The 27,617-nt window shown below is 38.0% G+C and overlaps 1 protein-coding gene across 1 annotated transcript in view; it reads right to left on the reverse strand.

The window, feature by feature from the left end:
* MID1 (midline 1) overlaps nucleotides 1–27,617 on the reverse strand; it is a 237,549-nt gene that overhangs the window by 41,975 nt on the left and 167,957 nt on the right. Inside the window, exon 3 of the mRNA XM_058824959.1 lies at nucleotides 1,008–1,103. Coding sequence (XP_058680942.1) covers nucleotides 1,008–1,103 — 96 coding nt within the window. The remainder of the gene's footprint in view (nucleotides 1–1,007; nucleotides 1,104–27,617) is intronic.

Here is a 27,617-nt window from a genome sequence, read left to right on the forward strand (position 1 = left end):
AGGCTTTGTGCTGTCCTGAGCCCATCTGCTTCATGGGGTTTGCTCGGAGCTTTAGATGCAGAGGAACAAACTGTGCCTTATCTCTGTCTCTCAATACCCACTAATGCCATTCCAGCTGTTCTGCCTGGTGTCACTGGTGCCTAAATAAAGGAATTAAACCATCCACCTAATGTCTCATACTGTGGGTAGACTTTTATGGTTTTATTGAGCTCTGCGAAGTTGGCGAGGCTCCATAGAAGTGGAGCAGATACAAACATAGATAAGATGATCTCTTTGGAAGAACAGGGGGGTTGTTTGGCTTTGGTTGGTTGGTTAGCTTGTTTCTTGACTTTGTTTCCTTTTTTTGTTTTGGTTTTGTTTGCTTTTTCTTTTTTGGGTGAACTTTTTTTCACCTTTTCTAGGGGAGAAAGTATAGGTTCAGATCCCACCCTGCTAAAGATTTTTTTTTTGATTGTCAGAGTGGAATATGTAAGCAAAGCAACTAAAAGGCCTGTAAGAACCTGTCTTCTTTGGAAGAGAAATATATTTCATGTATGACATTTGAGTACAGATATGTATTTAGGTACTTCATTTTGACTAAAAAAAAGAAAACAAAAGCAGCATTAAACAGAAACCTAAATGAGGTTGGGAATCTGGGAGTTCCTATTTTTTGCTTTCATTTTCCACCTGTAAATATTTCTCTATTTCACAAAGGACCCAGAAAGACAAATGTTAGGTAGTAAGTGATGTGTTCAAGGATAGTAGCAGTAGAGGCCATAGCAACACACCATAATTAAAACAGGACAGAAGGGAATGTAAAGGAGGTTATCTGTATTGAGAATACCACTTATCAGTGAAAAAGCTTTAAGTAAGTTTGCCATTATCCAAATTAATTTCTTCAGTTGTTTGTTTGGTTTTATTTATTTTTGTTGGGGTTTTGTCTGTTTTTTTGTTTAAATGTTTGCTCCTGGATGCTAGAAATGAATGTAATTAGGTTTATAAGAATTTCTGATTGAGGCCATACTCACTTCTACATGCTGACAGGTCTGAATGAGTTTTGCCAGAAGAGTTTCCAGTTCAGTGTTCCTCTTAATAAGGTTGGTGAGGTTACTCTCCAAATTTTGCTGTAAAATTAAAGAAAAAAAAAAAAACATTTCAAAGATTTTAATACTTTGGTGAATATTAGAAAAATCAAATTACACAGATATGAACATGAGATTTTCATATTGATATGTTCCATTACATGTTTGATTAGATTAGATGTTTTGTCTGTGCAAGACAAGAGAGCAAGAAAGCCCATGAAAAGAGTGAATTCTGGAAAACAGCTTTTCTAAGGACCTAATAATAATTAGATTAAGCAATTAGTTTCATTCAAGAGGAAAAAAATGAGTAAGGAGAAGATCAGAAAAGGCAAGAACATTTCTCCAAAATAAATATTTATTTTAACTGAGAACATTTTTTACTCCTTATTTCCTTCTTTCAATTTAACATCTGAATTTAAAACTCTGCTGCTAACTGAGGTCTCAGAACTGGTCAGCACTTTTTTCTTAGGGTTTTGAAATGATGGGGAGATTTTGGTCTATTTAATTTTATTCCCTAGCTCAGCAGAGTTATATTTTTTAATAAATAATTCAAAAGACAAACATCCTTTCTATGGATAAGAATGAAATACCTGCTCACAAACTCTGCCTTCACTAACTGTTCTTAAGAGAGAACTTGTGGCACGTTTCTGTGTTTATCAACTGATTATATCTGCCATAAATATCTGCAGCTGTGGTGGAGCACAGTCCTTTCCAGCTCACAGATCTGAGGCTGTATCCTGGCTCCCTGCAATCGCATGGGAGATTGAGATCTAACAACAAATGTTTCAGCCTTCCCTTCTCCTCCCTGCACCCACAGGTCTGTGACAGCTCTGACCCACTCCTGGAGTTACTGAACAGGAATACCAGGAGTGAGTCCTCTGCTTTTCTCCTGGCAAGGGCTGCAAGGATCTCTGCACAACTTTCATTAATTTCAACCCTCCTCATCTTTTATTAATGACCTTCTTTTCTTCACACTACTACTTTCCCTCTGGTGTATCTATTCTATCATTTCAGCCCCTGCAGCTGCCATTAACTTACCTGACTTGTATAATCCTCCCCCAGCTCCACCTCCATACCCACATTTAGAGAGTGTGTGTGTGTGTTTTCTGGTGTTGTTATTCCCTGCCTATTTCATGCTGTTTAAAACACCTTGTTCTTCACCCTCCCTTTCTGCAGCCATGCAGCTCCCTTCCCATTTTTGCATGTGGCTACAAACAAATGGAGATGGCAGTATTGAATTGCTGAATGATACACACTTTAGCATGTACCAGGACTGATGCTGTAAGCACTGAAGAGGCAGTCAGTTCTGTTCCACTACGGAAAACACAACATTTTGGTGACTTTTATGAATATGACCCTTCCAAGAAGCCTGATGGGTGCTTGAAGTACATAATTTTGGCATTTTCTTCCCAGCAGAGCCATGCATATTGTGTATGACAAGCTCTGGCTGTAAAAATACCTTCTACACTACATTTATTTCATAGCCCATTAAAACAAAGTAACAAGAGCAGGCACTTTTACCAAACTGTTTGTGCTGGATCTTACATTTCCATAAGCCACATTGTGAGCAATCTTAATTGTAAAGGCATGTTGGCTGTGCTGTCAGATGTCCCTTTGTAGCGCTGAGGCTCACAGGCAAAGTCAAAATATCATATATAGTTACAATATCAGTTAACTTTTGCCTTCAATAAACAGTTCCTTAAGTTGATTCAAATGAGCAAATACGCTTGAAATTTTATTTCTAGAACTTCTTATCTTATACATTAATGTTTTATATATTTTAATGTTTTACACTAAAATGTTTCAGTGAAAATTGTGTATTCTTCATTGAGGTGATTTAATTTGAAATGTATTATTGAACATAAAAAATACTAGCAGTTGGTTCCTATATATACTATGAAGAAAAAATGTATTCAAAATGGTTGTGGGACACTGCAATGATTTCAAATAACTGAAAGTAATTTCTTTTCAGCTAAGGCCATTAATACAAGAAGAGTCAGCATTTTTCTCAGAAACAGAAATGTATTGACCCATAGATTATATATACATTATTATATTATAAATATTTCCAAAATATGGATATAGTAATCTCTATTCCTATCTACATGTATATACACACATATATATATACAGGATGAAGAACAAAATCTTAGAATAAGTTTTCTATCCAGTGACAACAAATATAAACCCACATATATTATTGTGGCTTCACATTGCTCTCTTGATATCTTCTGCATTTCCTGACTGTGAAAATGGAAGAAAACTATGAAACAAGTGAGTTGTCTCAGAGAAACTGGAGTTATTCCATTCCCATGTTCTATCTCCTTGAGCTGTGTAATTTTAAATATGGCAAACGTGGAATTTTGTTTCCAGGCAATTTGGTATGCAAGAGATTGGGGTTTTTTTTAAGTCAAGAACAATTAGAATTTTGTTAAATTTTTGTTGAAGAACATCAGTTTCTATTAATGCTTTACCAGACGACAAGAACCTGGTGGCTGCTGTCTGAAATTAATGTTAATCTTTCCAGTTTCACTAGGGCAGTACGGAATGGCAGCTCTTAAAAGTGCCTGATTCGAAAGTTTTAAAGCTCATAAAAATTTATCAATTCCTGCAGTATGTTTACCCAGATTTTCTCTTGGCAGTATCTTCCTCTAGTACTTTCCCCTATTATTTTCTCAGACAGACCATGGAGCCCCTTTAGCTACCACATGATAGTAAAGTTGCAGAGTTTGAGCTCTGCCCTCTTTCTTTACTCCATATAGGGTGACACAGGAAAGGTCTGAACATTTAAATTTCAGAAACAGATGTTTGCTCAGAGACTTCCCAAAGTGTTGCAACCTCATTTCTCATCCACATCAGGAACTTCCCCAGTTGCATAAGACAACCCTGCCAGATTTGGAGGTCCGGCCAACTTGGAAAATTAATTTAGTTGTTGTAGACCAGAATTCCTATGAGAGTGAATTTTAGCCAGGTTTGTAGTCTAAGAAAGTGTGCTCTCACATTATGATGAGTAAATGTGAAAGTGAGTAGCAGAGTAACCTGACTCCAAGTACCTTCCTTCTTCCCACCTAATCTTCTACTGCTGTTCTGATGGGCACACCAAATTACAATTGTATTTTTGGTAATATATTAGGTAAATCACAATTTCTTAAACATTCACTCCTTCCTTTTCTTATCTTTTTTTGTCAGATGCTAATTTTCATTGTTATTTGTCTATTAAAAACTGATCTTAGAAACTCTGGTGTTGGGTTTTTTTAAAGAAGCACAATAGTTGCTCGGCATTTCCTTGGTGGACAGGCTTCATGTATGTTAACTCAGTAGATGCAAACTGCTCTCAAAAAGCAAAATCAAGGCTGAATGCTTCCTGACTTACCAATGTAGATCCAGCCCAAGATCTTGACATTCCATGCATGCTTTGAAACTGTTTTTACAACAGTATAAAGTGAAAAGAATGCTTACTGTCCATTTAGCACGGTCTGACAATTATACAACATAAATATTCCTATAATCTTGGGATAAATCCAAGTAGATGAAACCCCAGACATGTAATTGAAAAGGACAGTTAAGGATGATGTTTCATTTTGACTCTGCATGCCTATAAAATGATATGATCCAGGGACAGGAGTCTAAGTTAGAAAAATTAATGCCAAAAACTAGAGGAAGGGAACTCAGTATTGATGACATTTTTTAAGCCGCTGTCTAGCTCATGAACACGTTGTTGCTGAAGTCATGATCATGTTGCAGCAACGATTGCGTGAGGCTTGTGCCCTGATTGAAGTGGGAGGTCAGACTAGATGATCATAGTGGTCTCTTTTAGTCTTTAAATCTATCAGTCTATGAAAACCAAATGTGAACCCATGCCCTTTGCCAAATTAACAGTCTCACTCAAAGCATTGCTTGTCTGAAATAAGAAGGTAGCACAAACAGATAATCCTAAGCTACTATGAGTTGGAAATGCTGTCAAAATAAATTAATGTAAGCTTCTAAAGAAGAGAAATGCTGAGTCGTGTGCTCCTGCCTTACGTCATGGCAGAAAAAATAAAAGCATTCCCAAAATCATCTTCTCAGAGACATTTTCCATAAAAAAAGTCTATTTAAAAAGCCAAAAAATAAACCAGATAGCTATCAGGTCCAATGAAATTTTCAATTCCTTTTGAAGTAAAGCAACTCCACCATGACCAAAGCCTCAGCAAGCATTGACTGCAGTTTGCATTTCCTTTGATCCTAGCGTAGAACTGACCAGAGTAAAGCACATTTTGAGGCTATCTCCTGGTTTAAAGAAAACAACTTTGCAGTGTGGAACTTAAGTTTAGTAATTACACAGGTTTCTTGAGAACCACTGCCCCCCTCTCATCATCTCTTTACAAACAGCCAACATGAAACAGTTTATACATTTCCAGACTGGGTTAGTAAAGTGTGTAGCTTAAAGCCACACAGTTACACTGCTGTAGATGAGCAATAAAACATCACGAAGCACAAGTGTGATCGCAATTCTAACTTAAGCCAGCAGGGAAAGCAGGGCGGTGTTGACATGGCAGATCAATCTTTAGTACTTGCAGGCTGGTTAGAGATCATAAATGTACTCCCTGTCACTAACACAGTCCAAGCAAACACATCTTCACTGAAATGTTTTCCTCCAAATTCAAAGGCATTATGCTGCATGTGCTCCAGTTATATTTTCACCCCATCATAGTGACATACCCCATGAACTAGTCCTGTTGCCTGCAGGACTTGTGTCTAACCTATTAAAAAAGTTGCAAATCAAATCCAGAATAACTGCCAGAATATCAAGCGTGGTTTTGAGCTGGGTTTGGTGTATATGTGAGCTTAATTATGTGAGCTCAATGCTTCATTTGGTGTTCTTTATTTAAATGGACATGCCAGGTGCACATGGAAAAACTTAAGCTAATTTTTATTCTATGTACTTGTCCTGAAACAGATGACTACTCTTCTGCAGCATTCATGTGGTCAACTCTGTATTTCTCCAGCCAGGAAATAGTAACACTTTAACAGGAATGATTGACCTCAAGTCTCAAATGTGCAGAGCATGACAACTGCACTCCACATTGTGATGTGTAAAGAAATAACAGATTTGATGTCGATAGGCTCCTGGGAACTAGGATTTTTACCTCAAGTGATTATAGAATATCACAAGGAAAGACTCATGAGATACTGCACTGTTAATTAATTGTCCAGGACTATGTTTATTAAAAGTGCAATGAAAATATCTGCATGGGAAGCCATTATGACTCCATTGATGTTAACTAAGTTGAGTATTGAATATTTCCATATTTCATAGGAATGTCACAATTTTTCATTAATGCCTGTTTAACATGGGACATTGTGTAAGTTGAAGGAAATGCAAGCACTTTGAATTCTTGACCACATAAAATCTTTATTAACTGAGAAAGCAATATTCTAGGGAGAACCTCCAATTACACTCTTGTGTCTCTGCAAAGCCATGCCCTCAAATATACCAGGAGTTCCTGCCATTTGTAAGTGCAGTTCTGGCCTTTTATTTAACTACACCAATCTGTCCTGTGAATTGCTTTTCAGTCTTCCTCCACTGCTTCTTCTCTTTTGGAGAAAGAGAAATTTCATACCTGGGGCCTCAGAGGAAAAAGAACAGGACAAGCGCTATATACATAGCACCCTATAGCAAAAGTTTTCCACTGATGTGTACTATAAGTTTGGAAAAGAAACCATGCATGCACTTAAAAACTATTTGCCCATAGCAGGGACAATGTTTACCCAGAAAGCAGGTCAATGAAACTTTCACTGCATACTTATTTTCATAGTTATTTTTTTATTGTAACAGAAGGACACATAAAAATGAAGTGAAAATAGCATTTTCTCCTAAAGGCTTTCAAACTTGTTGAAGGAATTTTGTTACAGTTTAGATAGTGACAAAACTGACTATAGGACAAACTGGGATTTTTCTTTTCAATTAAGCTATTAGAAGACATACAAATGTTAACTTGGTTGGGATCTGGGGGAGTGTTTCAGTTCTTTTTTTAATGAGTCATGAGTCATTAATCAAAGAAGGACCAGAATAATAATCAGGAATCAAGGACCAAGAAGGAATAGCTTTAGCATTTTACCACATTAAAAACTAAAACACAGTTTGGACTGATATGTGAGTTAATAAAGGTTTGCAAAAGTATAAAAATACGTTGGAGGCCACAATATATTTGACCTTTTTGTCCTGCCTCAATGCAGGAGTCAAACTGGAAGCTGAAGTGTTAAAAGAGCAAACAAATACCAGACACCTGAATTTAATGCACGTCATTAAAGACTTATTGTGTCGAGCTAGAGGGCTTACAAACTCATTCTTTTCCCCATGGGCTAATCCAGTGCAATGAAGGGGGTTAAGGACAACTTGAACTATTGCACAGCTGTCCTCCAGCACCCTAGCTAAATGTACTTCCAGCCTCCCAGGACATGGAATGTATTTGAGACCAGGAGTTCAACACAAGCTCCTGTCCACGAGATGCATAATGTAATCCTCCTCAAGAAAGATCTGAGAAATATTCATTCCAAAACCTGAAATTCTAAGTTTTCCACCTAACTAATGACAGGCATCTGTACAAAACCAAAACAAAAATATTATCTAAAGAACTAAAATTTATGCAGTGTTATTAAAGTCTGGGTTTCTACAGATGTCTGCCTAAACATTTCTGAAAGTTATATTTATTTAAGAGGTTTTATTGTGGAAAAAATCTGGGTTTAATCAGTCAATACATATTACTGCATTTTGCGGTTGAAAAATTCCATCTTATCTAAGCTGGTACGTGTAGAAACAATTCAGTATTATGCAAAGCTGGCAGGTTAGAAAGGGCAGCTGGATAGGTAAGAAATGGAGCAGGTCAATGTGGTGATTTGGTCTGCATTAGGTAACAGTGGTGGAGCTGTCACAAGCCTGATTCAGCTCCTTCTGCTGGCCTGCAATGAAGCTGATATTTGAGGCAGCTGCAGCCTTCTGCATTTGTTTCTCACTATAGCAAACAGCACACTGAAGGATATTTATTGATTGCCCTCCTGAGGATATTAATTGTCCATCCAGAGAATGAAGCTGTGGGTCCATCTCCTGGCATGGCTGGAAGGTCTGGGCACACCAGGACTCACACTGGCCTTGTGGGCTTGTACCAATGGGGCTGACACAGAACAGCAGCAGCTCCTACTCAAGGTGTGAGAGGGGCTGTCTGGGCAGCTCCACGGCAGGGAGGAAACAGGCCCATCAGTGAACACAAAATACTCCCCAGCAGCACAGTAGGAGCCGTACAGGCACCATTGGTGAACCCAAGGGAAGCCAGAGAACTTTGCCTCTTTGGGAAAATGCTGATCCCACTGTCCAATGTTATGGTGCATGAGGCAAGTGTCACCAAACCAGCTAAGCAGAAAGCCCAATTCTGGCACAGGGTGAAATATACTAATCAAAGCACCACTTACAATTGTGTTTCATGGGGGTTTGTTTCTTGTGTTTATGAACTCTCTGAAATTTGCCAAGAAGTACACCATGAGCTAGTTACAACCCTCTGGAGCACTCTGCTTTTTCCTCACTGAAGTCATTGAAAGCTCAGCCTTTTCTTGCAGTGAATATACCACATACCACACCTTGCAGACAACATACCATAAAAATTGGCATCTGTTCAGTTTGGTGCTCAATCTGTCACATGCTCAATGCCTTGCTGCCCATGGTTAGAGCTTGCTGTAGACAGAAGTGTAAATCTCTCTGTTTTCTTCTCCTCATTTGCTCTATTGCTTATTCAGCAAACTAAAACCATCTACTAGATTGAGTAAATATGCTAAAGGAAGTTTGGTGTAGGGAACTTGAGTTTCCCATAGTTTTCAAGTTTAGATATAAGTTCAACTTTTTTGAGAGCATTCATCTAAAATACTTGTCAACCTGATCATATAATTTATCAGTATTTTTCTATAAAAAGTTTTTGACCAAGAACCATGTCTCACATTTAGGGGTTACTAAAATAATTATCTTGATGCCTTGGACTGGCTACCTAGAACAGAGACTAGACAGAGTTAGAGAATAAAGTAGGTATTTATTAAAGGCCTTCAGTAGATATACCTTGGGCAGTGCAAAATCCTCACAGAGGCTACACCCAAGATGGACAATGGTCATGAGTTTTTCAGGATTTTTTCTTTTTTTTTTTTAACAACAGCTTTGCTGTATCTTTGTAAAGAGACATAAAATATTAACAAGAATAAAAAGGATCTAACAATATATTTAAAGGGTTTTTTTGTTATTTAAATGATGGAAAATATCTAGAAAGAATAAAAACAACCAGATCAGTTTCCTTGATAGCACCAGTTTATATTATTCATGCACCTGGAACATTTATAATGTGTAAAATATTGATTCAGCAATAAATATTGTAAAACTGCCTCCTTTACTATTATTTTAAATGTAGTTCTCTGTAAGGAATATGATGTGCATTGGGTTATTTGCAGTACATACACATTTAGGAAAAAATATGCTGTCTAAAATGGAAATGCCACATTTAGAAGGGACAATATTGTTTGTTCAGAACGTGGCATTACTTTATTCTCTAACTCTGATTAGCCTCTCTTCTAGGCAGCCAGTCCAAGGCATCAATCTTTGACTCAGATTTCAGATACAGAGATGTTATTATATTTAAATTTTTGACTTTATAATTTGCTATGTATAAAATTAGATACCAACATTAAATACTCTTAATAGAATTACATACTTAAGGACTTACTAAAAGAATATGATGGTGGTGAGCTAAATAGGGAGCTAAATTGAAAGGTACAGATCATGACTTGGAAGCAGATTTTGTTTCATATTTCTATCATAGTCAGGTGAAATTTCTGTTCAGACCTGCCTAGTCTTTATTGCCAATACTTCCTCAGAGATCAAGTTAAGATTTCAAATTCACTAACCACCACTAGCACCAACAAAAAAACAACCCACTCCAAACCTAAAAAAGACAAAAATTAAACCAAAAGACCAACAACCCCCCCCCCAAGAGTTTTATCTGAAAACCTAAAGTTCTGAGTATATTTTAAATACTGATGGACTAGAAAAATAGCCATGACAAATCCAGGACTTAATTTTTCCCTTGCATTTTGCAACTGATAAATGAAAGAAAAACATACCAAGAAGGCACTCAGCAGGCAGAAGTATAATCCTCTCTCATTTAATGTACAATACTAAACATTTTTCCTTCCCTTACCTCATCAGTGCATCCAGGTCCATTCCCAGACATCCTGATCTCCCTCACTACTCCTACTTCCAAAACACGCTCATGATTTTGCTCCATTTTTTCTGGTCATGCTGTGACCTGTCCAGCTGCTGCTACAACATGCCTCTCACCTCCTGCTAGACTCTATGAACCTGCACTGAACTCAGTTTCTGGCTCTTGATTTGCTGGCAGTGTAGGGTGCCAAGAGTTTCTGGGAGGAAGGTCTGAAAGTAATGTGGATGCTCAAGAAAATCCTCAGGGGCTGAGGGATGCATGCTACAGACAGCAGAACAGCTGAAGAAATAACTCCTTCCCATGCTACGATACCATTTTTCACTCCCTTATGGAGTGCACTTCCACAAAGAAATGAAATAATCAATTCAGTGATAATCCAACTATAATTTGAGAGGCCAGTAAAGCAGGGACACATTATTTTTCAGCAGTCCCCAATAATGTATATGCAATGATTAAAAAATTGAACCAGCCAGAAGCAAGCATTCCATGTGGAAGCCACAGCTGACTTGCCTGTTCACTCACCTCAGCTCTGCAGACCATCACAGACGTGTTTCACTTTACTAATGTGAATTTATCAATTTGTATCAACTAATGAGTTGCTCATGCTAGTATGAGCAATTGCATTAGGGATACTTCAAAGCAGTGAGTTTTGGCTCAAGAAGTATGTTAGTAAGTACTCTTGTATTTTTTTACTCTGCTCCTATAATCACTTGCAGCATGCCTGACCATAAAACGTAACTCAAGCCAGTTCTCCTCCATCAATAATTGAGATCCCATGACTATATACTGAACAATTTTTTCTATTTTTTATTTCTGATTACACACAGTTTGAAAAGTAAAACAGAAATAAAATTTCTGTGAGTTAAGAATTAGCGGATTGTGTCAGAATGTTCTTGATATCACCATAGAACTCTGGTTCCACAAGAGATTTTAAAAATGCATTACAAATAAATATTATGCTGTAGTTTGCAAGGCGATAGATCATATAATATAAAATCAAAGGATGTTTTTAGGGAAAAGAGTACAAGTACAAGCCTAGATATGTGCACCTGTAAGATTTCAAACGCACAAACACAAGTCTGTTTCAATTTCTAAAACATTATTTTGTACTCTTCTGAGTTAGAACTTTGATTTCTTGACATTTCAGATTTTCACTTGAAAGGCAAAGGAAAAAACACAAAGGAAAGGCCTGTGTGCTCTCTAAGACGACTGGAGCAATCAATAACAGCTCTGCATCTTCTAACAGGAAAAGACTTCGAACATTTTACTAATAAAATAAGTATATTGGATGAATAAGGATGAGATTCTTCATTTATGGCTTTAATATTAAGCGCACAAATTTTCACTAGTAAATTCAGTAAATCTGTCATCAGAAAAGAGAGCATTTAATCCTCAGAAAACAAAAGCAATTTATAAGTGCATATATATACTAGATTTCAATAAATGCTCAATTAAGAACAAAATACTTACTAATAAGAGAGAATAAAACACCTGAAACCACAGTCCATTTTCTGTAAGACCAGCAAGTAGCAGGTATAGCCCAACCTTTCTTTAACATATTAAAAAATTCAGCTGAATCATCATAATTTTAAGGGGCCATGTTCCTGGTACCTCTTCTTTCTCCAAAATGCCAAATGCAAAAATGATGGTCCTCTAGAGGTGTGATCAATGAAGCAAATGTCAGATTCTACACCTAGGACAGAGTAACCCAGGCTGTGTGTACAGACTGGGGAATGAGAAGCTGGAGAACAAAGCCATGAAAAGGGACCTGGGGGTCCTGGTCAGTGGCAAATTGACCATGAGCCAGCAATGCCCTGGCAGCCAGGAGGGCCAATCCTGTCCTGGGGCATGGCTGCATTTCTCTTCAGAGAGAAAAGCAAGGCACAACTTCCCAAGGACATTTTCTGGGAATTGCAGTAAGGAACCTCAGAGAAAGAAAAACCTATTCTTATCTCAATTGCTGTGCCTGTGTTTGTGCACAAGTGGAAGATTGTTTACCTGAAGGGAATTGGTAACTGGATTCTGGTGTGAGTGTTTTGTTTTCTTGACCAATCTCTGCAAGCTGTGTCCTGACAGTCAGGAGACAGTCACGAGATCTGAGTTGAGTGATTGTGCAGTTTCAGTTTAGATGTAGTGTAATATAATACGGAATAATATATATAAAAAAGTAATTAATTAGCCTTCTGATATCAATGGAGTCTTCCCCGTCATTTCTTCCCACTTGGGGGCACCTTGCAAATCTCATACTCGGGGCATCAGGCACAGCATGGCCAGCTGGGCAAGGGAGGGGATTGTCCTGCTCTGGGGCAGCCTCACCTTGAGTGCTGGGGGCAGTTTTGGGTGTCACAATATCAAAAAGACATCAAGCTTTTGGAGGCAGTCCAAAGGAGGACCATGAGGATGGTCAAGAACCTTGAGGGGAAGCTGTGTGAGGAGCAGCTGAGGGCACTTGGTCTGTTCAGCCTGGAGAAGAGGAGGCTGAGGGGAAACCTCATTGTGGTCATGAACATCCTCATGAGGGGAAGCAGAGAGGCAGGTACCAATCTCTTCACTCTCATAACCAGTGACACCCCTCAAGGAAGCAGCATGAAGCTGGGTCAGGAGAGGTTTAGTTTGGATATCAGTGAAAGGTTTTTCACCCAGAGGGTGGCTGGGCCACGGAACAGGCTCCCTAAGGAAGTGGCCACAGCACCAAGTTTGACAGAGATCAACAAGTGTTTGAACCCTGCTCTCAGGCACATACCTGGTGGGATTGTTGGGGCATCCTGTGCAGGTCCAGAGGTAGACTCAATGACCATTTTGGGTCCCTTCCAACTCAGAATATTCTATGATTTTATGACCTTTGAATGATTTACAAAGAATCTTAGAATGTTTCATCTTATCCATTCCAGCATACCTAAACTAAGGATGCAAAACTGAGCTAGTCTTACATGGCCTGCTGATCATCTTGACATCAGGTGGGATAACAGTAGTAAAATGTAGAAACAGCTTGCCTGAACCCTCCCATATAGCTTTGCTTTTTTTTCTGTAAACATTGTAACAATAATATGACAGGCATTCAGGTAATGAAAAATAAATGACTTCACATTTTGCTGAAAAGACTAGCAATTTAGAGAGAAGTGCAAATCCAATTATTCCTACAGAAAGAGGGAGATCTTAACATTTCATTTGACACATTTACATAATGTGACCAATTTATAACGACTTCCTCCAGACAAATTATTCATTTGATTTATGACAGCCTTTGAAGTTTTGCCTACTATCAAGGCTACCAAACTTTTTCTGCTGAAAACATGACTCAGTGCTGATTATATAAGTTTGATTTTCATGGCACTTTGGGAAGATATTAAAACTGTAAAGCACATGGAAGTCTCAACTTGAGGCCTTCAATTAATTCAGTTTGATTTTGATCTCAGACAAAGTTTTCTTTGGAGAAAAGATAGGAACTTTATTTACCCAGTATTTTATTTCTGTGTTTTCTACATCCATTGTTTCTGAGAAATACCTTCTCTCTAGCCATATAAAACATACACAAAAAAGCATACATCTGTATAGAGCATACATCTATGCTTTGTAAAGTGAAAAGAATGAGTAATGTAATGTGCAAGGGGTGTAGAGAGAGAACAGATTATTCTCCGGTGTTTATAAAGCACATGGTCATCAATAGCATTTTGAGGTCACACAATACTGATGGAGTGCTGAGCCTGATTTCATGTACAACAACTTTTTGATTTCCTCATTTTTCAATGACTGAAGTAACATCTCTTTTCCCTGTATAAGTGAAGGAGCAAGGGGCCTGACAAGAATATCCCTATACTTAAAGGGCACCTACAAACAGGCTGTCTCTTCACAAGCAGCCACACAGGGAAGATAAGGAGCAAAGGGTATAAGTTGCACTGGGAGACATTTCACCTCAATGTAAAAAAGACATGTTTTACAGTGGGAACAATCATTTACTAAAGCAGCCTCTCTAGGGACAAGGGAGAGTCCTCATCAATGGAAGTCTTCAAGATGCAATTGGACAGATAGTCTGCACAGCCATCTAGGCACCCTTTTACATGAAAGGCTGATCATCTTGGGAGGTCCCTTCCAAAGTGTGGTGCTCTATAATTGATGATTTATTAACCACTCTTATTAGTTAAGGAGCTGTATCTGTATGAATCATTCTTTTGAGTATGGCCCAGTGTGCATGGGCATGTGTGTACATATGGATTTGTTTTAGCAAACCCTCCAGTGAAATCAACTTACTGGTTAGCTTGGCCTCTCATTCTAGCTTGTTGAGCTGATTTGCCCAGTCTGAAACTACTTCAATTATGCAACTGTTCCCTGATTTTGAACACTACAGTGCCATTAACTGAGTTACATACAGGAGAGGAGAACTGACACCTCTCTAATTCCTACTGGCCTGGTCCACACTTTACTGTATCTCCACATGCTAGGAAAACAAAGCCTGGCAAGACTTGCAAACCCTCAGGACGTCAGGCTTTCCCAGAGGAAAAAGGGCTTTTGACTCCTTAGTTCTGCACATGAGCTGGTTCGCCCCCTGCATAAACATGCAAGTCTGTGACATGGCCAAGTAATAATTGTGCAAATAGCTGAGGAGCGGCCAGGAGAGCCATGCCCTAAATTGCCTTTGTAACTATGTCAAGAGAGGCTCTACTCTCTAAATTGCTGTTATACTCTGATAGGAAAAACAAGTTGGTTTTGGTAAGCCTTTCACTTTGTTGTAGCTGTTTATGCAGGATATGGGACATACATTTTAGAAATTACATATTCTAGATAAAATTATTGAATATTGAAATGACATTTCCATTAACTTCCATTTTTTTCATTTGTTCCTGCCAGAGGGGTTTCTATTGAATATATAAAATATATATAAAACTAGCTTTTACCCATGATTCTTGTAATTAATAAGGAACTTATTTTACTTTATAACTCAATATCTGTTTTCTTTGTTTTCATAACAATGTATTGTCCATGAAGTTAACAGTGATGCAATCTTCCATAGTCTTTGTTTCCATAGCAACCACCTTACTTCAAGAGAAAGAACCAAATCACATGACAAGTACATGAGGCCCTAAAATGCTTTAAATTACTCATTTAACTAATTAAAAAAAAAGACTGATAAGACAAAATTTCTTAATAGAGGCATAAGAATGCCTACTTTGTTCTTTCCCTATATGAATTTCAATTACTTTTATAAGAGAAAGACATGATGATCCTTATTTTATAGATTAGTCAATTTCCCTAAGATAAATGCCTTTAATCAAATACTCACTAAAGGCTATGCTAGTTTTCCTACTGAGTCAATGGGCTTTGAATGAGAGTCATCAGAAGTCAGTAAAGTCAAGAAGGCCCCTCTCACTATGGACACTAAATGCTGGTAAAATTTTTGTTCAGGCAATTAGTCTGGGTGCTCAAGATAACGATTATTACTTGAATGTTAGAGTGGTGTCAGCTATTTCTCAAACAATCTATACATGGTTACTGAAGACAGCAAAAGCAAAGATTCCTAGGTTTGACATAACAGGTAGTTTGCCCTTGCCACAGTCTATTGACATGTGATCAAAAGGAAAAATTACTGGATGAATGTTCTGAATTTAGACTTTTAAAACTAGTCCCTTAGAAACATGTTACAAAAAAACCAAAAAAATACCCTAAAAAAACCTCCAAAAAACCAAACCAAACCCAAAAACCCTCTGCCTTGCCTCTGAATGTAATTTTGAAGCTGCGTGTCTAAAAAAAGATTTCAATAGTTCTTGATGGGTTTGTCCAGACCTTTAAGGTTGTCCCTTCTCATTATTAAATATGGGCTTTGGTATGTGTCCACTGTATGACACTAGCTGCTGGGTGCTTTTCAAAGTAAATAGAAGTCTGCTTTGTTTCATCTTGCAGAGTTCCCTAAAGGTAACCTCAGAAATGTCTTAGGTACAAATGAATTTTTTACATGAAAAAATGCTTTTGAGGCTCAGGGTCAAACAACTAGCACGAAAATCAAATGTGAATGAAAGAAAGAAAAGGGAAATGAAAGAAAAGGGAATCACAATAAAAGCAGTGGATTTCACAACTTGGTGAATTTCTTTAAGCAAACTCTGTATTTTGGAAAAACAGCTGTTAACCTTGACAGATGCAAAAAAGGCCCCACGGATCCTGTGGACCAGGAGCTGACCACGTGCTCTCACAGCAAAGGTGGCTGCTGATGTCTTGAAGGTGTTTAAATGATGAAGAGGTTGCACAAAAGAGCTGTGAGTTTCTATCCTTGAAGACAGTCAAAATAGTCACTAGGCAACCTGCCCTCATTGTGAAAGGGGCTGCTGACTAAATAACTTCCAGAGGTCTCTTTCAAACTAAATTATTCTCTAATTCTGTAATTAAGACACTTATTTTTATAAATCATAAATATTACTGAAATTCTGAAAATCTATAGATAAATTAGTTGAGTCATAAATAATTTTTTATATAAAGAACTTAATAAAATATATTTTTAGAAGCTAAGTTTATCATATATTACTTATAGCACAAGTGACACTGTTTTGTACATTTGATTGCACTATTCAAAGCATGTTCTGAACTATGAGTGAATAATATGGATACCTAGCTTTTCTATTACCCTCGTTTAATCTATTCTTTGTGTTTTTATTTCCTGCATGATATCAAGCTCCAGTGAATAAAATTATTTCTGGGTAGTATACAGTTACAGAAACATCACACCTTTTCTGCTTCACCTGAAATCTTTGACAAAGAACAAGACTGTAATTTATTAAGGGAAATTTTCAGTTTTCAGTGCACTTGTGAAAGATAAACAAAACAGAACAGGAATTGCAGGGCCTCTTCAGCCTTACCTATTTCATGTACTCTACTAAACAGAAAAATCTGATTTATTTTCTGTCATTCAGCATTGGTTGAGGAGTCTAAATAGGGGTGGAAGAACTGCCACTCTTTTTTCAGGACTTAGTTTGCCAGCACATGCATCAGACAGTTGAGGTTCAGTGCTCCTGGGCTGAGCTAATGGGGATGAAAGTTTCAAAGACCTTTAAATTAAAAACCCATTATTGGAGAGGACAGATTCAGACTTGCTTTTAACTGCTTTTAACATTTAGTTGCTTGATATGAAAGTTGTGGGGCAAAAGCAAGATAAGGTCTTAAAATGTGTGCGGATTGCTTTATGTAGAAGTACAAAAGAAATTAACATAATTTAGTCCTATACAGTGTTAGAAAACTGTAAAGACAGAACCACCTACATGAATTACAATGCTTATGTAAAACTTATGCCTGCTTCTCAGTTTTCCTTGAATAGCCTGGCTGCCCTGGTTTTCTCTCCCCCATTTAATTGTGCTTTTTTTTTTTTTTTTCACAGTCAAAAATGGTACTTAGCTGAAGTGAAATCCTTAAATCTTTGAGGGCATACAGTATGGGTCTCTTAATTAGGACATTCGGTAGAAACAATTTAGAAAAGACTGAAGAAAGGGGAAAGAAATACTACATCACACTTTTACTGAAATAATGTCCCAATTAAATAAAAATACAAGCTAAAAATTACATGCTCTTCATTTTTCCCTAGAGGTTCTGCATAAGGATAAATGCATTTTCAGTTTAGTCCCCCAGATTTAAAAAAATGGTGTGCTGTTATGCATCAGAGCTGTAATTAGTCATTTTGATAATAACAATGGAGTTTATAATTTCACACCAGGCTGATCATCACTTGAAACCATTTATTTCAGCTCAGTACATCCCCTGTTAATTGGAATGTTTTGCTAGTGGTGTGTTCCCATTAGGATACAGTCTTGTCATTAAGGCCATTAGGTTTGACCTCTTCTCTTGAATCCAGCCCAGCAAGCGGCCATCTGGAATCCATGCATATGGACAGCAGGATTCAGATGCACTAACAGATATTGTCCTGTTCCTCGGTGAGTTATAGGTGAAATAAAAGAATTAGTATGCTAAATGTTGTAGTCTCTCTTGCATGAGGTCAGATTCTGCAATTACTGTGGTCATACCTGGCCCTGGAATGTACAGAATTTATAATGTTTGCCTGCAGCAAGTTTTGTAGTAAAAAGCAGTTTTGCTATAAACAATGGGCTAAACCCAGGCATTAGTTGAATGTTGAGAATCAGATAATTTTGAGAGATGTAGCTCAGTTCATAACTTATCCTCAACTATTTAGAACATATTTCAGACTTTTTAAAGCTATTACTCATATCAGCAGGGATTGTAGTTTCATCTCTGATTACACGTATTTGACGTTTCCAATTATTAGCTCCTTATTTCACATACTGAAATGTCAAACTTCAGTTATAAAGCATTAAAGTTTCCAGTTGCAGTATTTCCTTGGCCTGATTTTATTTAATTTTCATTTTTATATAAACGTCAGATAAAACCACCAGCTAATTTTACAAAACAAGTCACAGAAAATATGCTGCCATCACTGATAAAAAGTCGTGCTCTGCTGCTTCAGTGCTTTGAAATCTGGACTTTGGCAGGAGAGGTTTTTGTGCTAGGTGTACGCCCTTTTGCCTTTAACTGCCAGTCCTTCCAAATTCAAACAAGATCTGAAAAAAACTGTACACCACCATTTTGCAACTAAAAATTCTGAGGATGGACAACACCAGCTGAGCTCCAGACTCCCAGCTGACCAGATGGGACGTGTACTATCATAATACAGGTCAGGGCTACTCAAACTTGCCTACAGTATCCTTGTAATGACTTCTCCCACTTGATGACTTAAGGCAGGGTTACATTCCAGATCTAAAAGCAGAATTTGTCTCTCCTTGCCCCCAGTTCCCCTCCCTTGAGAACACACTTGTTAATGCAGAGGAGTTCAACTGCAAATTAAAATGGAACGAACACTGTAAGTTAGAAACAGAGAAAGGAGTATGACAAATAGATGGAATTAGGTAGACTAGCAATGGATAAGAAATGCTCCTGGTGAGGCTGGAGGAGGTGCTGGGAAGAAATGGGGATGGATAACTGGAAAATCAGAGTGAGAAAAGTCACTATGAAAAAGGGTCCTGAGACTGGGAGATGGGTGAGCTGGAAGCCTCTCTGGAAGTAAAACCAGAGGAGAGCCTCAAATGAGAGAGTAAAATAACAACATAGATACTGCAAATGATAACCCCAGGAACAAAAAAGGGGCAGAGAAGGTGGAAAGATAAGGAAAGATAAGGGAAGAAGAAACAGCAGAAGAAGGACCAAGGAAAAGTCAGCACAGTGAGATGAGAATATACAAATGGGAATTACTGTGTTGGGTAAACAGCTGGGAAAATAAAGCCTTGCAGGGTAGAACCAGTAGGGCAAGAGACCAGAGAGGGCAGAGTCCAGAGCAGAATAGTGGTCTGTGGGATGGCAGGGCCTTACCGAATATTGCTGAGCATCCATGGAGGTCCGAGCAGTCTGGGAACCAAAGGAAAAGGTTCAGAATAAATACAGATGTAGAAGCAGGAAAATACTAATCTGGGGACATGGATGCTGACCATGTACTGGAAAACTGGAAAAGGATCTGAGCAGGCAAGGAGTCTGAGACTGGGTGTCAGGAAAGAGGAAGACCAAGTGTAAGGAAGGAAGATGGAAGTTAGAAATTAGACTCTGACAGAGGAAAAGGCCTCTAGGTGAATAATTTAGCAGGACTTTGTATGGGTTTATTTTACAGGGAAAATGTCTGCACCAGATAACTTTCTAATAAATCTCAAATGATCCCTATGATATCAGCTATATTTTCCCATTTAGTAAAACATTTCCATCTGCCAGCACATGTGTTATCATATATTACAACAGAATCACATAAATGAGACCAACAGAGACAAATGGTCCCTCACCAGAGAGTCTGGTTTTATTGTTTCTCACAAATCTTTTTTGCGGCCTTGGGAATATTTCTTATGTGCAAAATGTGAGAAGTAAAATCCAGAAATCATCCAATGGTTGTCTTTGGAATTGCTGCTCTTGTGTAGGCACTTTAAAAGGCAAACATCAAAGGGTCCTTTACTCTTCTGAATTATCAACTTGTGATTTCTATGAGTTTTGCCATTGATTTGACTTAGATAGGATTTCACCCCTTCATTTGTTGTAAAGGAAACTGAAATAAAGCACTTGTTCTCCCAATACAGCTTTTAATTAACAAAAGACTACAATGTTAATGTGATTATTTGGGCTTTCATTTGCTAAGGATACCTCAGTGTAAGGATCAAGACTTTGATCTCTTTTGTATTTTTTTTTTCCTTTTATTTTCTGACATTACCAATCAAAGAAGAAATTAAAGTGGTTTCATTTCCCATATACAATCATGTCAAAAATGTGTTTTTTCATTTTTATGGTTTAACCCCAGCTGCTGTCTGAGTACCAGCAGCCAGGTTGGACAGGAGCTCAAGGATCATGTGGTCCAAACTTTCCTGGCAAAAGCACAGTCTAGACAAGATGGTCCAGCACCCCGGCCTGCAGAATCCTAAAACTGTCCAGCACTGGGAGTCCAACACCACTTCCCTGAGGAGATTATTCCAATCGCTGATCGTGAAAAATTTTCCTTTCATGTCTAATCAGAATCTCCCCAGTAGTAACTTGTACCCATTACCCCTCATTTTTCCATTGGACTGCTTGTAAAAAGAAGTCTGTCTCCTCTTTGTAGTCACCTTTTAAATACTGAAACATGATGATAAGGTCTGCCTTAAGCCTTCTTTTCACAAGGCTAAACAAACCCACTTAGCTGGAGTGAAATCCTTAACTTTTTTGAAGATCTACAGTATGGGTCTCCTAATTAGCACATCCAATAGAAAATAAGTTTTAAAAAAGACTGGAGAAAGAGTAAAGAAAGTTCTTGTTTTAGACTAAGCACTACTTAGCAACAACAAGTCATCAGCATGTTATCAACATCATTCTCACACTAAATCCAAAATTTAGCACTGTACCAGCCTGACTCTGCCAGCTGGCTTTAGAGATATTTTAGTATTTAACACTTGTCATATGTAAAAGGTGAAATGTTCTCCTCCAATACTTTTATTCAGTGCTAGCCATTTCTCTTACCCTGCTAGATACTGCTGTTTGTTCAAGGAATAAGGCATTGTCTAGAAGAAAAACTGGTTTTGAAAACAAAATTCATATGCCTGGCTTAACCCACACAGAGAAATCCCAGCAAATCCCAATTCTCTTGTGAAAAAAATACTTATGCATAGCAAGATTTACCCCTTCTTTAAAAGATTCTGAAAATGGCACAGTGCACATGGCATAGTGAGCATGCTTTTAAAAGCAACAGGTTTACCGTGTTACTTTCTTACTAGTCTTAAGGAAGAAACATTCCTGACTGGCAACATCCAGAAATGAAAAGAAGAAGAAATCATTATGAGAACTTCATTATTTTGATCACAGATTGGTACAAAAAAGCTCCTACAGTTTTTCATGTAAGTTATTTCTTGACTTTTATTCCCAGGAGTGATGTTTATTCTATGGCCTTTGCCACTTCACATCACTGAGTATTTCACTTTATTGATCTATAAAAGAAAAAGAAATATTGGCTTAACTCTCTTCCATGAGAAAATACAGAATTGGCCTCAGGGCAGTACCCAGAAGCCTTCCACAGCCACCCTTCATGTACTGGGACTTGCTGGTTCTCATGGGGTGGGAGCAGGCCCTACAAATGTCCTGGCCATCTTTACCTGTTAATTCTCCCCATTGAATGGGACTGGTTATATAAAAATAACACAAACAACACTGAATATGAGGAGTCCTGCAGTCTCTAATATGATACCGTCACTTTCTGGCTGCAATGACAAGGCCAGTTCAAAGAAACCCCAACAAATATGGGTTTGCCCACCCCACTACTCTAATCGTACTGGCACCACTCTGTGCAGCTACACTGTAAGCCAGGTGTGGCTTGAACCTCTGGAACAAAGTAGGGAATGAGAATTTTCCTTTAAACATGTATAAGAGATCTAGTTTGCAACATCTCCACAGACACTTTTAGCAGAAAAACTGAGGAATTGATGAGCTGTGGCAGAGCAAGAAGGGCAAGGTGCTGGAGGGTCAGAAGCTGCCAGGCGGTCTCCAGGCCAAGGGCAGCATCTCGTGGATTCACTACAAGGTAATCCTGACTCACTAAATCCCTTTAGCACTTTAAAATACACTCACACAGATCACTACTTTCATTGATATTGTGATACTAAAAGGAGAGAAATCTACTAAAACAAATGGAAAATCAGTACCTTATACTACATGTAATGATCAAACAAAAAAAAAAAAGGGAGGGCAGAGAGCAACTGTCCAACTGTTGCCAGTTTTGAGGAAATCTCATGCTGAGGTTATGTGATCTTATCTCTTTGGTCAAACATTATTCAATGTGCAAAACAGCCAGTCAACTCCAGATGCAAATAATGTTACTTATTACATCTGATAATTTAGTGATGTTCTACGTACTTATTTTGAACGTGTGATGACTTCTGCTATGAATCTCTTTCTTCCCTTCTATTTCAAAGTTACATATGTGGCCAAAAGGTTAACTTTCATTCAAATTACAAAAAAATAGTCTCATTTACTGAAACCACTTATCTGACATGACAACTGGGAATGTATTCATTATGGGATGAATATATACTTGTGTTCAGGAAACTGAATTATAAATGCAGGTTTCCTTACCTGGCCTGCCATGGCACTACAGAGTGATACTGCCACAGCTCCTGAATTCTCAGCAAGTTCTGGACTCCAGGGTGGGGTTAGTTCCTTGGTGAGAAAGAAATTAATTGATACAGATAGAGTTTATGGCAACTTTGCATCTTTTATTTACGGTAGATGCAATTCTAAAGAGAGGAATTAGATAGCTACGTCAATATGTGGTATGTGACTCAGAGACTGGTTCTGAAATTCCAGAAAAGACTCCCTCAATATAAAAATCTACACTGTTTTTCAGAGTAGAGGAAGGACTCTGTTTAAGCTCATTTCTCCAGACAGAGAAAACCTCTTAGTTTTATCTGCCATACTTTTTTCCCCCCTTCTTTTTTGGCAGCAAGCAACTTAATTCCGAAAGTTATTAAAATAACTTCAGAATATGCCATTGTTAAAAGGGTCATTTTTGCTCTCACCCTTTCATCAGCACTACAGCATGTGGGGCATATAGCCAAGTACATCAAAATATTAATCTTACTGAAAGCAAATCCTTCTCCAAGGTGCGTGAGTGCAGCAGCCAGCACCAGTGAGGAGGTGGATAACAAGCTATCATGAAGCAAGTAGTGAAACTGAACCATCTTTCCTATTAATGAGGTCTCAAATTACCTGAAATTACTCACAAAACTTCTCTAAATGACAATTTCCTCAGAAGTTTCTAGAGCCTGCACTATTCTCTTTAGGCTTATGACTGTTGAAAGTCTTGGAGCCCCTCTGAAAACTAAGCAACTTTTACTCAGAAATGTTAATGCTTAGTTTTTCCAGATGCCTTGGATTCAAAGGACAGATTTCCAAGGCATGGATTAAACAACCAAAGCCCAAACAAAACAAAAACATAAATTAAAAGCCCATTGGAAAAAGTAATGGTTAAGTTAAATTTCAGGTACTCAAAAGTATTTTATTTGCATTATATTATTTTTCTGGATAAGCAAACTACAGCTGTAGAATGATGAGTATCCTCAGAACACCTGTCTCTTGAAGTACTGGGTCATTCAGAAAAATTCAGAAACTACAGAAATATTTTAAACAGCTGCTCCCTGAGTAAAAATGGTTCCAACTGTGCAGAGTTGTACTGGTGAAAGAGGGAAGAGGAGGGAGTGAAAAAGTAAGTTTTTTAGCATTCTTGAGGGAGATAATATAGTGGATAGTGAAAAAACCCTTGTTTCTTACAGGGTTTAATTTAAATTCAACCTTTTCTCTGACCTTGACCTGACTGCCTATAATACCTCCATGCAGCTATCTTCCACATCTACAATAATTGCAAACTGAATGTCTAACTTTAAATAAACAGAGACAGAGGTCTCATATATGCTTAAGTCCTACACATTTCATTCAAATTTCTTGCTGAATGGGCAAGTGAGAGCCCTGTTACTGATCCTGTTGAGGAGGAAAACCATGGTGTGAATTGAGCTGACTAGGGCCTGCTGAAGCATCCATGTACCCTGGACACCTCCCCTGGGCTGCCCAGCTGCTTTTCCAGCTGGTAGCCCATGCAAAGGAGGAGGGATTGAGGACATCCACATGTTTTTCAAGAAAGCACAGCAAGGAAGAAAAACTGAACCCATGAAGCATGAGAAGAAACTAGATTTATTCAAAGCAGTAATTGAGGAAAAAGCTGCTCTGTTTGTAGCTTTGCTGGCCCTGCTGCCCATAGAGCTTACTTTGTAATGCACTTGCCACTTTTCCAGAGACTCCAGCCTGGACTGGGGCTGGGTTATGAACACCAGTGAAGGAGCTAACCTCTAGCCACAGGAGAACTAAAAGCAAAGAATAAATTCTTGTCAGAATTCCTGAGCATCAGCTGCTCTCAAGGCAAAAAGCGTGGTATTGAGCCCAGCTGGAAAGTGCTGTAGTGAATACTGGTAGTATCCCAAAAATACTGCAGGGTGCCACTATAAGTAACTGCATAGTACACCAAAATAAATATGATACTGTGTGCTATGCATTATTACAAGGCATATTACATTGCAATATTGCAATATGCTACTGCAGTATCACTAGCTGCAACAAGATAAGTAAAAGCACAGTTTATGACAGATTACAGAAAAGTATTTCAGTGAATGCACCTTTATATTTTTAGTACATTTTTCTATTAGCACAGTTTTACTCTCATATTTGCAATGTTTGTGTGCCCGTCAAATTTGGGAAATGAATCTAAATTTATGACAAAGGTCTAAATTATCAAAAAATGCATTTAGATCTATGGAACAGCCCATTTCCTCTAAGCACTTTTAAAGAAGGTTCACAAGAACTGTTCTATCCTAGAGAGCTGTACTTTAGCTAATTCCTTTCCAACTATAATGCCAAGAACTCAGCAAATTCTTCAGATCTTGGTAGGGAGACTTTGCCATTAGTGATGATAGTGCCCCATTCTTCCACTGCAAGTGGGAAAGAGTCACCTCTTGGCTCAGAGGACTTAGCCTGGAATTCATCAAGTTCAATAAGCAAGTGCTCACTCTTAAATTCCTTCATAATTATAAGGACTGTTACTCAGCACCAGTAATCCATCTGAACTACACCACTCTACAACATGCAAAGTCCAAAAATAAGCTAAAAAAGCAAATAAATAGTCAATTAATGAATTAATATGCTGATTATTCACACATAGGAAAGGACCAAACACTAAATTTTGAGCCTGCTAATGCCTCTTTCCTTCTTCAGTGTATGAGACATTTATCTGTAAATAAAATGTCGCTAGTGAATAACTGTGAAATTAAAAGAAAGTTATAGTAATTAAAAGCAGAGCTGAGCTCTGAAATATTCCCTCCAGGGACATTTATTCAAATACTGCCTTTTCTAAATGTTAGAGAATTTAGGTTAAAACATAAATAGTGATAATTATCCATAGCTCACAGATGATTAATTGATTACTGATGAGTGATAGTTGGTTAAAATTAAACTAATTTATCAACTTTATTTAAAAATATTATAGAGCAAGCTTCTAAAACCATAATTCATGATTATAGAACTGTTCCAAATGTTTATAAGCCAAAAAATCATGAAAACAGCATTTAGAATTTTTTTTGCTGAAGCTTTTAATACTTACTATATTGTTATATGGTGGATCCAAAGCTGAAATTAGTCATTAGTTTTGAAATACTTGTGATAAAGCAATTGATTTATCAGAAAATGAAGTGACGTACTGCATTCTTTCCTCTGTCTCGCACTACAGAGTGGTGTCCCATATGAGAATTCTGCTCTGCTAGATACTGTATGAATACAAGACAAAAATGTAGTCTCACCCCAAAAGTAGCTAAACAATTCAAGCAAAGAGCCTAGCATTAAAATATCAAAAATGGATGCCATCTGTTATCATAATTATTTTTAAATTCCTTGACATACGACATTCTGAAAAGGCAAAAATTTAGATTTCACTGCTTTGGAAGTGCTGTCTTTGAGCCTGAAGTAACCTTCCCCTGAAACACTGAGCATTTTTCTATGTAAGAGGATGAAATATGAAAAATGGATATTTATATGGAAAATGGCAGCACTGAGACAATGACAAGATCAAGGGGAAAAGCAGCAGCAAAGTATCACTGTATAGGCTGTTCAAAGGAATCCTGGGAAGCTGAAACTCAGGGAACATCAAAACAGAAATATCTAAAGTGATGGAAAAGTAACATGGCTGAGTCAATACCTGGGATGGGCAATTTTGACAGTAGTACCTTGGACAATGAGGAACAAATTGAGCCGAGAATCAAATTCATGAGGAGCAAGAGTAGGCGCCTGTATGGGGAATGATCAGTGTATAGACAAGCAAGAACTTGAGCATGTGAGCCCCTGCATGAGAAAATGAAAGGCTAAAGATACAAAAAAATCAGTGTGTCTGAAAATATTGTTTTAGATAGACACATATGTGTTCACACACAAACACACATATATAAAAATATATCTACCTGTGTATGTCTATATATATATACAGACACAGACACTTGCCAGTGTCAGGTCAGAAATATCTTGACAAAATGAAAAAACATCTGGGAATGTCCCATTCTCTGGATGCCCCATCCTTTCAGGTGTTCAAGGCCAGGTTGGATGGGATACTGAGCACTGATCTGACTGGGAGGCATCCCTGCCCATGGTGGGGTCGGAGGGTTAGGTCCCTTCAAACTCAAGCCCTCTTGCGATTCCATGAATGCAAATTGTTCTGCCCATGTGTCTGCCTGTTTTTCTGAAGATTGCAGTAATTTTTATTTTTGTTCCAAGCTGTGCTTGTTTCTCCCCAGCTCTTTTGCCTTCAGACCTTGCTCCTGACTGGTCTCAACTGCAATAAGCTAACGCCAAGCATGCTGATAAGAACAGCCTGAATGAATGGGATGCTGAGATGTGACTCTCAGAGAGAGATGTCAAGCCTCCCAAATGTCAGTAAAGGTCATGGTGTCAAAAATTTTAAAAATTAGTTTCTTAGATGCACATTCTTTGAGGGGAAGCTTTAAAGAGTAGTAGGCAGAGGGCAAGGAAACAGTTGTCATTGGTGAGGAAGGAAGCCCATGTGGTTTAAAGAACAAAAGAAAGTGTGGGACCACAGGGAGGCAAATGAGTATGAGAGAAAACACAGCTGGCTGAATGTATTCCAGCAAAAAATGAATGGAGATTGTAGAGTTTTGTAAGAATAATGGTAACTGAATTAAATGAATACACTGGTCAGAAACTTCATAGGATAAGCAAAAAGTAGGCTTTA

This window comes from Ammospiza caudacuta, chromosome 2 (genome assembly GCF_027887145.1).
Source record: "Ammospiza caudacuta isolate bAmmCau1 chromosome 2, bAmmCau1.pri, whole genome shotgun sequence".
Classification (NCBI taxonomy): Eukaryota; Metazoa; Chordata; class Aves; order Passeriformes; family Passerellidae; genus Ammospiza; species Ammospiza caudacuta.